Below are 13,114 nucleotides of genomic sequence, written 5' to 3'. Positions count from 1 at the left end.
GCCGGCCCTGGCAACAAAGGCTGGGCTGGGCGGATGGATCAGGCGCTCCAGATGCAGTTGCTAGGCAGCGCGAAACCCAAGCTGGCCGCCGCCCGACTCCCGAGGCGGTAGTTCTAAGCCTGCGCGCGCCACGCGGCCCAGCACGCAGGCGGGGGGGACTACAAGCCCCAGCATGCAGCGCGACTGGCCCAGCCGCAGGATTGTAGTGACCACGCTTCTGGGGGGGGGGAGAGGCCCAGACCGCGCGGAGCGTCCGTTCGTGCGTGGGGTGAGAGGTCACAGCGGTGACGGCAACATGGCGGCCCCCAGGAAAGCAGAGAGCGGCCAGGTGGCTCCGGCGTCCAAGGACCGGAGCAAAAAGAAAGCAGGTAAAGGGGAGCCTCGCGTCGGGATCCGAGCGGGAGTCGTGTGTGGCGGAGCGGTTAGACGGCTCGGCCTGGGCTCCGCGCGCCGGCCTAGGACCCCTCCGCGCGCACCGGGGGGCGCGTTGCTGCTGCTGCCGCCTCGTTCTGGGGGCCTGCGCGTGTGCTCGCCCCTCTGGGCTGCGGGGAGGGCTGTGCTCGCGCTCATCCCTGTGTGGGGGGAAGAGTAAGCACGCGGCCTGCTGTAAGGCAGTTGGTGCGGTTGGGGTGAGCTGCACGTGGAGACCTGAAAACTAACACTCCCACCCCATGATGTGCAACCAGGATCCACTGCCTGAGCCAGCCCAGCTCCCCGTCCCCTGCCGGGCTAGCCCTGCCCCCCCACCCCCCCGCAACATGCACACCTGGCCCGTGCTGCTCGGGGACCTGTCCTGAGCATCAGCAGTGAGGTGCCGTGTGTTGTGCCCTGCTCGTGGGCTGCAGGCAGAGAGTCAATGGGCGGGAACAATACAGTAGACGCTTAGTAGTAACATTTCGGTGCTCTTTTGTTATGTTGCTCCTAAGCGGCTGACCAAAGCCGTATGAAGAGTTAAGGGTGTTTCACCTTGGCGGGTGTGGGAACCCCAAGTTTTGGGCGGAATGGGGTAGGGGAGCCCCTAGTCGGCAAACGGGCTGAGTGAGCCCAGCTGCTGAGGATGCTCCACCCTGGCAAGGGATGGATGGCTGGGGACGGCACTGTGTGCAGACTGCAATGGGGGGGAGAGGGAAAGGGGTGGCTCCTAGCATGGACAGTAGAGAGGCCCAGGGTAGTGGCCCGGGGAGGGGGGGGTCACCTGGCCCCCCACTGCAAAACAGTACACCCACATGTTGCCACTGGCAACTGAAATGGAGGGGACAGCTCAGTGCACAGGGGTCCCTGATACTCCCCACTGCAATATAGCAACCCTCTGCTGTTCACAAGCCCCACATGCTGGGGAAGGGAGCAGGAAACCTTCCAGCTGTGTCTGTGCTCCTCTGATCCCAGTTCCCTGTCTTTCTCCCCCCCCCCCCCCAATTCCTCTCTTTCAGAACTTCCCGCCTACACATGTTCTCCATGGAGGTTCTGTCAGGCAGGGCAAGTGGGCAGGGCAGTGTGCCCTAGGGTTGTGTGCCTGGAGCTGTGCTGAAGGGCCAGGATGAGGAGGGGAGTGGAAAGATGCAGTTTGGGGGGGTAACTCCTCTACATGCCTCCACATCTCCCCCCGGATGTGACATCACAATGTCACAAATGTTGGTCTTATGCGGCGGTTATGTTGCTATTACCAACTGGACAATTCACAGTAGGGAAAGTGTTCCCAGGGGAAATGTTGCTTGTAAGCAATGGTTGCTCTTACAAGGTGTTAGTACAAACAAGTGTCTTCTCTACATCCGTTTGGGGCAAGTGTAAGCCAGAGTCACAGTGGCACTACACTTCTGTAGTCATGCCAGGAATGGGACATGACATAGAATGAGTGTGCACAGGGATTTACTAGTAGTGGATGTGGTAATGATACAGGGCTAAAACTGGTCCAGGGTGGGTGGCTAGTAGGGATGCTCAGTGTACGGTGGGCATGGATGGCTTCCTGTTTCTGTTTTTCCCCCCCAAAAATAATAAACAGAATAAAATCAAAATTTGCATCTGAATCCCTTCACCCCAGTTGCTTCTCACGCAGACATCCCCAGATAACATTTATAATGACTGACCCTTGTCCGGGGTCAGGCCCCAGGGGTGTATCGCAGACCATGTCTACATTTACGCAGACTATGCTTACATTTATCTCTACATATGTAGCTCCAGATAGGGTTTCCAGATGTACTAACTGGAGACCAAAAGTCCGGTTACTGCGGGGGGTGGGTGGGTGTGCCAGGTCATGAACCCATGCCAGCCCTGCTCAGCCAGGGCAACCTCCCCCCAGAGCAGAGGGGGTTCAGCTGGTGGGAGAGGAAGGGAGGTGGAGAGCAGCGAGCAATGTGGGGAGGGGAGAGGAGTGAGCAGAAGGCAGGGCAGGGGTGTGGCCTTGGTGAAGGGGCAAGGCCTTGGGGGAGAGGCGGCAGGGGGGGGGGGCTGATTTTCAAAAATTAGAAAGTTGGGAATCCTAGCTATACACTGCAGTGAAAGGCTCTGGCGGGGGGGAAGCAGTGCTGCCTCTCCCCTGCCAGAGCCTTTCACTGTGGTGGGTAAAGGCTCTGGCAGCAAGGAGGTGATAGGACACTACACAGATAAGAATAGCAGTGTAGACATGGGATGCACTGATGGGGCATGTAGAGAGCTGTGTAGGGTACATACACTGAGGGTTCAGGCATACAGGGCATTCTACTTGCTGAAGCTGTGCCTTACCATCTCCCCTGCCATTTATATCCATGCTAGCTGGGTGTGCTGTGTCTGTATTCTACACACCACTGTAAGTATAGATATACCTTCAGATCATATCTGACACCAATAGTTGGTTACAGAGAAAGGAAGCAGGGTGGGAACATGGAGACTAATGGATTTTCTGTCTTTCAAATACCTCCTTGTTACTTGTAAGCAAATAATACCAAGAATTTCAGACATAAATGGGCCAAGAATTATCCAGTCCTCTGTAAACTAAATGTTAGGGGTGAAGGGCTGTCTTTAATTATTTTGAATTACTGTCTGCTTTCTGCTTTTCTCCCTCATTTATACCAATTTCCCACTCCCACTGTGATGGTCATCTTTGCCAAACATTTGGGAATACAGTTTGTTTTAAAACACTACACTAAATAAAGGCCTAGTTTTGCAGACTTAGGGCAGGTCTATACTAGAAGCGCTACATTGGCATAGTTGCAGTGTGTCTGGTGAAGACGTTCTATGCCGTTCTACATCAGCACAGTTATTCCTCCCCTGTGAGAGGCAGAAGCTATGTCAGTGGGAGAGCGTCTCCTGCTGACATAGCGCAAGTGTGGACAGCACATACGTCTCTGTAACTTGCGTCGCTCAGGGAGATTTCTTTTGCACCCCCCTGAGCGACACAAATTAGATCAACTTAAGTAGTAGTGTAGACCTACCCTTCGTCACATACATAATATTTAGCAATGCAAGTGTTCTCATTGCCATCACCGATAACAGGTTTGATTGCTAGAGTTCTGTTGCACCAATTGCTCCAGTTATGAGGAACTTTTGACAATGTTGATATGAATTATTTTGTAACATTAAAGTGAGGTGCTTAAAGGCAGATTGTCCTTTCCACCTGCCTCTGTAAACCACTCAGGAGCGGCACCAGGGTTTTTGGCGCCCTAGGCGGGGGTCCTTCCGCGCTCCCGGTCGTCGTCGGCAATTCTGCGGCGGGGGGGGCCTTCCGCGCTCCCGGTCTTCGGGGCACTTCGGCGGCGGGTCCCGGAGCGAGTGAAGGACCCGCCGCAGAATTGCCGCCGAAGACCCGGAGCGCGGAAGGACTCCCTGCCGCCGAATTGCCGCCGAGGGCGGCAAAATGCCGCCCCCCCAAATCCTGGCGCCCTAGGCAACCGCCTAGGTCACCTAAATGGAAGTGCCGGCCCTGAAACCACTCCAGATAATAAAGAAATGTTAAGTTACTCAGTTTGAACAACACACTAAATAATTTTATTGTGGATTCCCACTCCTCAGAGCTAACCCTAATGACTAAATAAAAATTAGCCCACAAATGTCTGTCACCAAATCTTATTTTCTTGTTTTCTGCACAGAAAAATGTCTAATAACTACACACTGTCATTAAACTTGTCTGCCTGGTAATCATTTGTTTTTATTATAATATCTGTTAAGCAGAACAAACAGACTACCAAAAGTTGAAGCCTCTCTTATCCATAGGTCTTCATTGCCACTGACCTTCCTTATCTGCTCCTTGAATAAATAAAGGAATTTAAGCTCCTCCTTTAATATTCTTGTACATCTACAGCTACTCTTGATTTCAGAGGGAGTTGTTGATACTCAGCACACCCCAAAAATCAGACCCACCCACCCCAAGATTTAGGACTGTTAATCTAGTTCCTTTTGTAATCATTAAATGGGAAAAAAACTAGTCATTGTTGCAGGGAAAAGCACTCTAAATCAAGTGATTTTTTTTATTTGTAACAGTAGATGAGTCAGAACTTCTCACTGTTCCTGATGGATGGAAAGAACCAGCCTTTACAAGAGAAGATAATCCTAGAGGGCTTCTGGAAGAAAGCAGCTTTGCAACTCTGTTTCCGAAATACAGAGAAGCTTACTTGAAGGAGTGTTGGCCATTGGTGCAGAAAGCCTTGAATGAACATGTATGAATAATTCCTAGATATATATGAAATAAACTTATTTTATGCCATTTCAAAGATTAATTACACATAATGTTAATTATTTAAAGCAAAATCATACAGGAAAATACACTACTTTCACAATATTTTAAGTATATATTTCTTAATATATTCATATTTTAAGAATTTAGAATGGAATTCTGCACTCTTATTTTAATGTATTAAGTTGACAGTCAGTTTAGAATCAAACCTGCACCCAGCATAAAAATAGTAATGTTTTCTTCTGACAGTTGACTATGTGTGATTGACCATTATTTTTAATTTCTTTATAAATATTGCAGCATGTGAATGCGACGTTGGACTTAATTGAAGGTAGTATAACTGTCACCACAACTAAGAAGACTTTTGATCCATATGTGATCATCAGGGCAAGAGACTTAATAAAGCTTTTAGCAAGAAGTGTTCCATTTGAACAGGTTTGTAGCTAAAGCCACTAATTTATATCAACTATTTAGTATTTCAACTTTAATATTGAATTTATCTATATTAAATTATGTTAATTTTACATTCCTATTTTTAAAGAAGTTTATGATTTTCAAATAAAGTCAGTTGTGGAGAATAAAATATAATTTTCAAAAGAAAAAGTACATCTGGGAATACTGAAACTGTGCTTAAATCAGAGTGTTCAGTTGACTTTCATTTAGTAATAAGTGATGAATTTGTGCTCACAATGACATAGTGCTGGTGGTAGTGCTGATTGCCTATATGTTTGCTCTTCTCTTTTATTTCTAACATAGCTTTGATTTTCCTTTTTAGGCAGTACGCATCCTTCAGGATGACACTGCGTGTGACATCATTAAAATAGGGTCTCTAGTGAGAAACAGAGAGAGATTTATAAAAAGAAGACAAAGACTCATTGGGCCAAAAGGATCCACTCTGAAGGTACATCTTACAAATGTAATAATCAAGATCTTAATTGTGTGAAGTTGTTTATCTAAGCACCAATTTATACTTATTTATTCCCTTTTTTGTGTAGGCTCTGGAACTGTTAACAAACTGTTACATCATGGTTCAGGGGAACACTGTTTCAGCTCTGGGACCTTTTAATGGGCTAAAAGAGGTGAGAGAGAGAACTCACTAGCTTTTTTAATAGACCCCTACCACCAGCCCTGCCCCACCCCACCCCATCCCACCACACCCCCACTAACCTTCCAGCTAGGATCCAGCTCCTACCCACCCCCAGCAGCTAGCTAGCACGTAGCTACTTCCAAGACAACTCCTCATCCCAACAACCTGAGCATTCTTTAAACCCTCCAGCACCCACCCACTTACCAACCAACCCAAGCATCCCTAGATAGCCTCCATCTGACCTACCCCAGTACTCACCTGCCTTCCATGTGCTATCCCTGCCATTACTTGGGGCACAGAGTGTTTAACCATCAGGTGAAGTTGATAGTTATATTCAAATTATTTGTTGGCATGCACATTAACTCGTTGAATAATTTGCATGACTGTCACATGTGGATCTGTACTCAACTTGACCCCTTCCTGCTTTTAGCGGTCTGATCGCCGGAAAGGAAAGTGGGTCAACCTACATCATACACAGTAGGGGCAGAAACAATGCAGAAATACATGAGTTTCATGAGGATGGAAATATTGCTCTGAGACATTTGCTTATCAAGCTGACCAACACCGTCTCATTGTTTCCTTGTATTTCCCTGTCTTTCTGTCTGTCTGCATCCATCTATTGTCTCTTACTTAGAGTGTGAGCTCCTTGGGGCCATCCTTTTGTTCTGTGTTCAGCACCTAGCCCAGTGCACTCCTGGTCCGTGGCAGGGGCTGCTAGGTGCTACAATAATACAAACGATGATAATAAATATAAAGGTATATGAGTACCAGTATTTTTCAGAGTCAGTGAAACTGGTTTCACTGTCAGACTGAGTGCTGTTTTGAGTTGCGAGCTCTGCAGGAGAATGTTATAGGCAGTTGTTTCCACTGGAATTATAACACCATTCGTGGAAACCTTTCTGTTGATTGTGGGTATTGTAAACCATTTGTCTGATAAAAATCTAAATGTGGTGGTAAATTGTGCCTTTTTAAAATTGAAGATATCACTTAAAAAATTAAAAATCATATTTCTATCTGAAACTTTTTTACTTTTGTTATGGGGAACTACTAAGTATTTAGTTTTAAGATAAGTAATTCAAAAAGGTTTAGAGAAAAATATTTCTCTAAAGTTCCACTTGTGCAAAGGAGTTTGAAGAAATCATTGTATATTTAGGACTTTCATTTACGATAATTTAGAATATTGATTGTGTTTTCCCTTCCCCTTGCCTTTTTTTAAACCTAGGTTAGAAAAGTGGTCCTGGACACTATGAAGAATATTCATCCCATATATAACATAAAGGTGGGTGTGGTCTGGTGTATTATATTAAGGCTAGTACATTACTGTGCATTTTGTAAGGGGTTGCATCTTTGTCTATTTTTCTGTCTTAAGGTATGTTCCTTGTCACAAGGCACCTTAACTGATACAGCTTTTTATAAATTAAGTATTCCCGTGGTACTTTATTTTGAGGGTTTCTCCTATAATGAAATTTTTTAAAGAAACATTTGCAGTATATTGCTTTGAATATACTTCTGTGTATTAGGGTACACAATCAGTGTAATCATAACAGTACCTGACAAAGCACCAAAGGAAAAGTGCATATTCATCTGTGTGTCTCCATGATTAGCAGCTTGATACTCATTAATATTATATCAAGGCAGCTTTCCTGGTACTGTTAATGTCTCTGAGCCCCTGTAGAACGAACTCCTTGAGACATACACTTCTACCTCAATATAACACTGTCCTCGGGAGCCAAAAAATCTTACCGCGTTATACGTGAAACCGCATTATATCGAACTTGTTTTGATCCGCTGGATTGCGCAGCCCCGCCCACCCAGAGCACTGCTTTACTGTGTTATATCAGAATTCATGTTATATCGGGGTAGAGATGTAATTACCTCACATGTTTGACTGCTCCTGCTTAAACCACCGAATTTCCTTGTGAGTGTAGGTGATTCACCTATGTATTTAAATAACTGAACTTAGGAAGTATGTCAATTATATGTTTTAAATAATATTTCTTTTTAATATTTTGAAATGATTAAAGACTCTCATGATTAAACGGGAGCTGTCAAAGGACCCTGAACTAAGAACACAAAGTTGGGAACGATTTTTGCCTCAGTTCAAACACAAGAACTTGAACAAACGCAAGGAGCCAAAGAAGAAAAATGTTAAGAAGGAGTACACGCCTTTCCCACCTCCGCAACCAGAAAGCCAGGTCAGTCTAAGCCTTGTATAATTCGACAGGAAAGATGAAAGGTCCTGAAATCTTGCTCGTAAGTAATTGGGAACATTAATCAGTTGATGCCGGATGCTTCCTCAGTATCAGTCTCTAACACACAAATGTGTTTTTTACAGGTTGATAAAGAATTGGCAAGTGGTGAATACTTCTTGAAAGAAAGCCAGAAGAAACGAAAGAGGGTGGAAGAGATAAAGGTAAGGTAGTTCTGATTTGTTTCAGCCTTCAGCAAAAAGAAAATGGGTTTGTTTTTTTTGTCAGTACAGTTCTCATTTTGTCTGATGTGACTGGTAAGTCAAGTGTTTGACTTTTTTTTTTTTTTTTTTTATTTTTAATTTATGTTTTTTTTTTTTTTTTTTTTTTTTTGTATTTTAGGCAAAACAAGCAGAAGCCATTAGTAGGAGACAAGAGGAAAGAAATAAAGCTTTTATCCCTCCCAAGGAAAAGCTCGTTGTAAAACCTAGAAAAGGTAATGTTTGTTTCCTGTCTCTAGAATCCTTTCTACTGTTTTTTTTTTAAAGCTACTTTCCTTTGGTTGGTGGCTATTTAGCCAACCGAGGTATATGGAGCATTAAGTATGAAATTCACCTTGTGGGTGAGGAGGTTCAGTGCAAGGCCCCCTCACTATTTAAATCCATCAGTGGAGCTGCATGGGGCAATGGAATAGATGAAGCAGCCTACAGCAGTGCTGCCTTTGAATGTTTAGTGTAACAAAGTGTCGACTCTAGAGAGTGACATTGGGAGAAAAGCTAGCGAGGACCTACTGGATCATCAGGCATGCAGAAGGTGTGTTTGCTACTTCAGTCTGTGCGCTAGAATAGGAGCTATGAAGGTCTGCTGATTTTTCCACTTTAACAGTTTCTTTAAATTAAAAGAAAAGATGAGCTTGCTAATCATACTTGGTCGATGTTTGAAACATAAAGACACCGCTTAGAGCAGGAGTGGGCAAACTTTTTGGCCTGAGGGCCACATCCGAGTTCCAAAGCGGAATGGAGGGCCGGGTAGGGAAGGTTGTGCCTCCCCAAACAGCCTGGCTCCTGCCCCCCTCAGAACTCCTGGCCCATCCAACCCCCCCTGCTCCTTGTCCCCTGACCGCCCCCTTCCGGGACCCCCGCCCCTAACCGCCCCCCCCGGGACCCCACCCCCTATCGGAATGCGGCCCTGCGAACATGGGTGGAGGACTCAGGAGGAGCAGGGGCAGCCTGCTTTCCCCTTCAAAGTTCCGCTTCTCTCCGGCCGGCTGTGCGGCCACCTGGTGCTCCTTCTGAGTCCTCCGCCCATGTTCGCCGCGTTCCCGCCACCCCCACTGCCCGCCTGCTCCCGCAGTGCAGCCCGTCCCCCTCTCCCCGTGGGGCGGGTGCCGGTGCAGAGCTGCCCGAGTGCCCGGCCCAGGGGCCCCCTGTTGGGGGGCCCTGTGCCAGGGCACCCTGTGTTCACTGGTAAATCTGCCCCTGAGCCACGCTGCCCGGCTGGAGCCAGCCACGCCGCCGCGCTGCCAGCACGGCGAGCTGAGGCTGCGGGGGAGAGGGAACAGCAGGGGAGGGGCTGGGAGCTAGCCTCCCTGGCCAGGAGCTCAAGGGCTGGGCAGGGAAAAAATTGAGATGCTGAAAAAGTATCCCATCCTGAATTGGAACTAAAGGTCACACTCTAACATTTTTTTGCAAATAGACAATCTGGAAAAAAAAATTTGGTTGAGCTCAATCGAAATGTTTGTTTCAATATTTTTGAAACTTTTACATTTCAACCTTCTTTATTTTTAACATTTTACTACGACTTAATTTGCTAAACAAAAAGTTGTTTTTGACTGAAAATCAGAATTTTTCACTTAGAAAATGTTGAAATGGGACACTTTTGGCAACTTTGAAACTTTTTTCAACAAAAAATGTAGAAACAAGAAATTCATCAAAACCAACCCTTTTGCACAAACAATTTAGGTTTTGACAAATGGGTATTTTTCTCATGAAAAAAGATTTTGTCAAGTAATTCTCTACCAGCTCTACTTTTACCTACTGGGTATACTTAATGTAAATCTCTCAGCCTTCCAAAATAAATTACAAAAACATTTTTGAAGTTAAAGAGAAGAATTGAGATCCAAAAATGTCAGCTCAATCCTATGCTCAAGTAGGAAGTAGCTTATGTGAGATAAGAACACTTGATCCTATCTCATGATTTCTGCCCAAGAGAGAGGCGGGCGCAGGAAATCCCACGGTTCTGGTTTATATGTGGTATTAAAATCACTGCTTGCACAGGCCACTGGCTGGGGAAGACAAAAACACACATGCCAACCTGCCATCCCCCCATCTCTTTCTTTCTGTGTTCATTGTTAGACACAGCTCATTGTGTATAAACATGGAATCATTTTGTAGACTGTTTCCAGTAGATACTGGAAAAAAATTAAGAGGGATGTTTCTCATATTTGTATGTTGTTTTTTATTGTGTAGCTTCTACTGAAACAAAAATTGATATTGAAGCAATCAAGGAAAAGGTGAAGAAAGCAAAGAAAAAGAAGCTGGGAGCACTTCCAGTGGAAGAAGTTAAATTAAAAATTGCAGCAGATGAAAAGAAAAAGAAGAAGAAGAAATGATTTGCCAGCTGGAACACTTGCATTTCTTTTACACTTGCAAAGGAACTGTTTTCGTACTTTGAAGATTTAAGACTTGGGGTTATCAGCGTTGCTATACTGCCAGTGAACACTGATGAAAAGATTCAAAAACACGTTTGTGACAAAGAGAATATGTTGGGGATTTATGGACCTAAATAAGCAGTGTAAAATCTTTGGAGCTTGAAAAGAAAATCATTTGGTATCCTCTGTCACATCATAAACAACTGAAAAGGTACAATAGTATCTTTTCACCATTCACATCATATGTGTGAGAGCGATTAGGAGTTTTAAACCTTACATGAAGGTTTTCAGTATTGCATAATACAAAAAGCAAGTTGTGGAAGGGTTGGTACAGAACGCTAAACATTAGGCCATAAGAATTTGACAGGAATATGTTAGGGGAAGGGGATTGTTTGTTTTGGGTTTTTTTGAAGAAACGTTTCTCTAACAGACTGACACTGTATAACAAGCTTCAGATATGGAGATGTTAAATCTGATAACTTTTGTAAAAGCAACCAGTTGTATTTTTATATATTATATGTCATTCTGTTTATCAGAGCTAATATTTATTTTTCATACGTGTGGTGTGTATTTCTTAACTATTTGTCTTCCACACATTATAACGTGACTGCAATGTATGTGGCATTGTTTCCATGTAGAGTACGCAGGTACCTATCATAAGACACTTGTTTAATTCCTTCAGTTTCTGGAAGCAGATTTGAAACAAACTAAGCATTATAAGAATGCAAATTTCAGTGCGTGACACTGACATTTTATACCCTAACTCTGGGCCAAGGGAATAAAATACTGAAGGAGAAGTAACTGCTTGAGAAACATACTAATAAAAAAAATAGGTGGCCTGGATGATGGTCTATCATCCAGCGCTGGCCATATGTGATTATTTATTTATAAAATGGCATTAGGAAAGAAGGTTTAACCAATACAAATAAGTCAGAAAAGGAGTGGTGATGTGGAGGTACTTTTTACATTTTCAAGTTGCATATAAAGTTGAAATTAAAAAATTTAAACTTCACTCACTGAGGCTAAGTCTACACTAGAAACTTGCCAGTGTAGTAATGCTGACTAGGGGTGTGGGTTTTCTTTTTTTTTCTCAACACAAGTATACTGTCAAAAGTCCGAGTGTAGTTACAGCTATATGATGGCATACAATCGTTTTGCTGGTATAGTTTATTTTACTGGTATAAGCAGGGTCTATGCTAGGTGGGTGTGTCGGGCTAGCCGTCCTGGCAAATTGTTTCTATTGTAGACCTAGCCTAAGTATAGGCCCTATAATGAGCTCTGTGCAAGTGGATTGCTTCCATAGAATGGCCCTACTTTGATTTCAACTGGCAAGCCCACATGGAACTCAATAATAGAAGTACTTATGTATATATATATTTCTCCATTAAAAATAAAGAATTTTGGAACAATTATTAAGCTGATCAAAGTTGAACAAGGATATGGCAGTATCAAAGCAGTGCGTAACTAAAATTTAGTTCTTACCCTTACTAATTAACTCGTGAAAATTATTGGTTACCATTTAATTTATTTTTCTTAAGAGTAGTTTACCTACATCATGCAACATATGGTGCCACCATCAGAACTGCCATTTATTAAGTCTCAATTCTTAATTTAACTTTCTGAGTGAGTAGGTGTGACTGGTTTCTTCGAGGACCTGATGACTCAGAGGGAATACCTACAAACCTTAGAAAATCTTAATGTGGAGATTAAACTGATCAGATGACTTGATCAGACTGAACTTGAAGGTTGTTAAAGGGAATGAGGCATGATGCAGAGATTTGCCCTTTGGAGTTCATTGTAAGATAAGTACCTAATTTTTTGAGCCCTGGTTGTAGAGGGTTATATATAAAGCATCTCTTAACTTTCATTTTTAAGCCATTTTACTTCAGTTTTTGCTATTTCTAAGGTCTACACTGGGGGGCGAATCGATCTAAGTTATGCAACTTCAGCTATGTGAATAACGTAGCTGAAGTCGACGTACTTACCGTGGTGTCTTCACTGCCATAGGTCAACTGCTGACGCTCCCCTGTCAACTCCGCCTACGCTTCTCGCTCTGGTGGAGTACCAGAGTCGATGGGAGAGCGCTCGGCAGTCGATTTATCACGTCTTCACTAGATGCAATAAATTGACCCCTGCTGGATCGATCGCTCCGGAGGTAAGTGTAGACATACCCAAGGGATGACATAATATTCGGTTCATTTTCTTTGACTAATAAATGTATGTAGGCCTTTCTCTTAATTAAACCTTTTGTTTTGTAAACATGTTCAGGACCTTTTTATTTTATTTCAGTAAATGGAGATTAAATTGAAATAAAACTCCCAGGAGTAACCAACTGGCTGGCATTCCATTCATACTCTTGAGATTTGTAGATTTTAAAGCCAGAAGTGAACATAATTTAGTGATCATTTAGTCTGGTCACCTACATACCACAAGTAATAGACCTTATAAAGTACATTTCCCCCATGTCTGTGAAAGAGTAGATGGGATTTGGACCCATGATTACTTGCATACAAAGCAAGAACCATTCTACTGGACCAATGCTG

General features: G+C 44.0%; 1 protein-coding gene across 2 annotated transcripts; it reads left to right on the top strand.

Moving 5' to 3' along the window:
* Positions 1 to 290: 290 nt before the first annotated feature.
* KRR1 (KRR1 small subunit processome component homolog) lies at positions 291 to 11,122 on the top strand. 2 transcript variants are annotated; one of them, XM_024212175.2, is made up of 10 exons: positions 291 to 368; positions 4,453 to 4,628; positions 4,946 to 5,080; positions 5,421 to 5,546; positions 5,641 to 5,724; positions 6,955 to 7,011; positions 7,757 to 7,927; positions 8,068 to 8,145; positions 8,324 to 8,417; positions 10,390 to 11,122. In XM_024212175.2, exons 1-10 carry the CDS (start codon positions 296 to 298, stop codon positions 10,530 to 10,532), a joined length of 1,137 nt encoding a protein of 378 aa, XP_024067943.2. In that variant the 5' UTR covers positions 291 to 295; the 3' UTR covers positions 10,533 to 11,122. The 2 variants fall into 2 exon arrangements, with proteins under 2 accessions (XP_024067943.2, XP_024067945.2); XM_024212177.2 differs by having other exon boundaries at positions 295 to 368; positions 4,456 to 4,628.
* The last annotated feature ends 1,992 nt before the right edge of the window (positions 11,123 to 13,114 follow it).

The sequence above is a fragment of the Terrapene carolina genome, unplaced genomic scaffold (assembly GCF_002925995.2).
Source record: "Terrapene carolina triunguis isolate 2854851 unplaced genomic scaffold, T_m_triunguis-2.0 Scaffold68, whole genome shotgun sequence".
Taxonomy (NCBI): domain Eukaryota; kingdom Metazoa; phylum Chordata; order Testudines; family Emydidae; genus Terrapene; species Terrapene triunguis.
The sequence above is the reverse complement of the archived record's forward strand: the minus strand, read 5'-3'. Positions and strand labels throughout refer to the sequence as shown.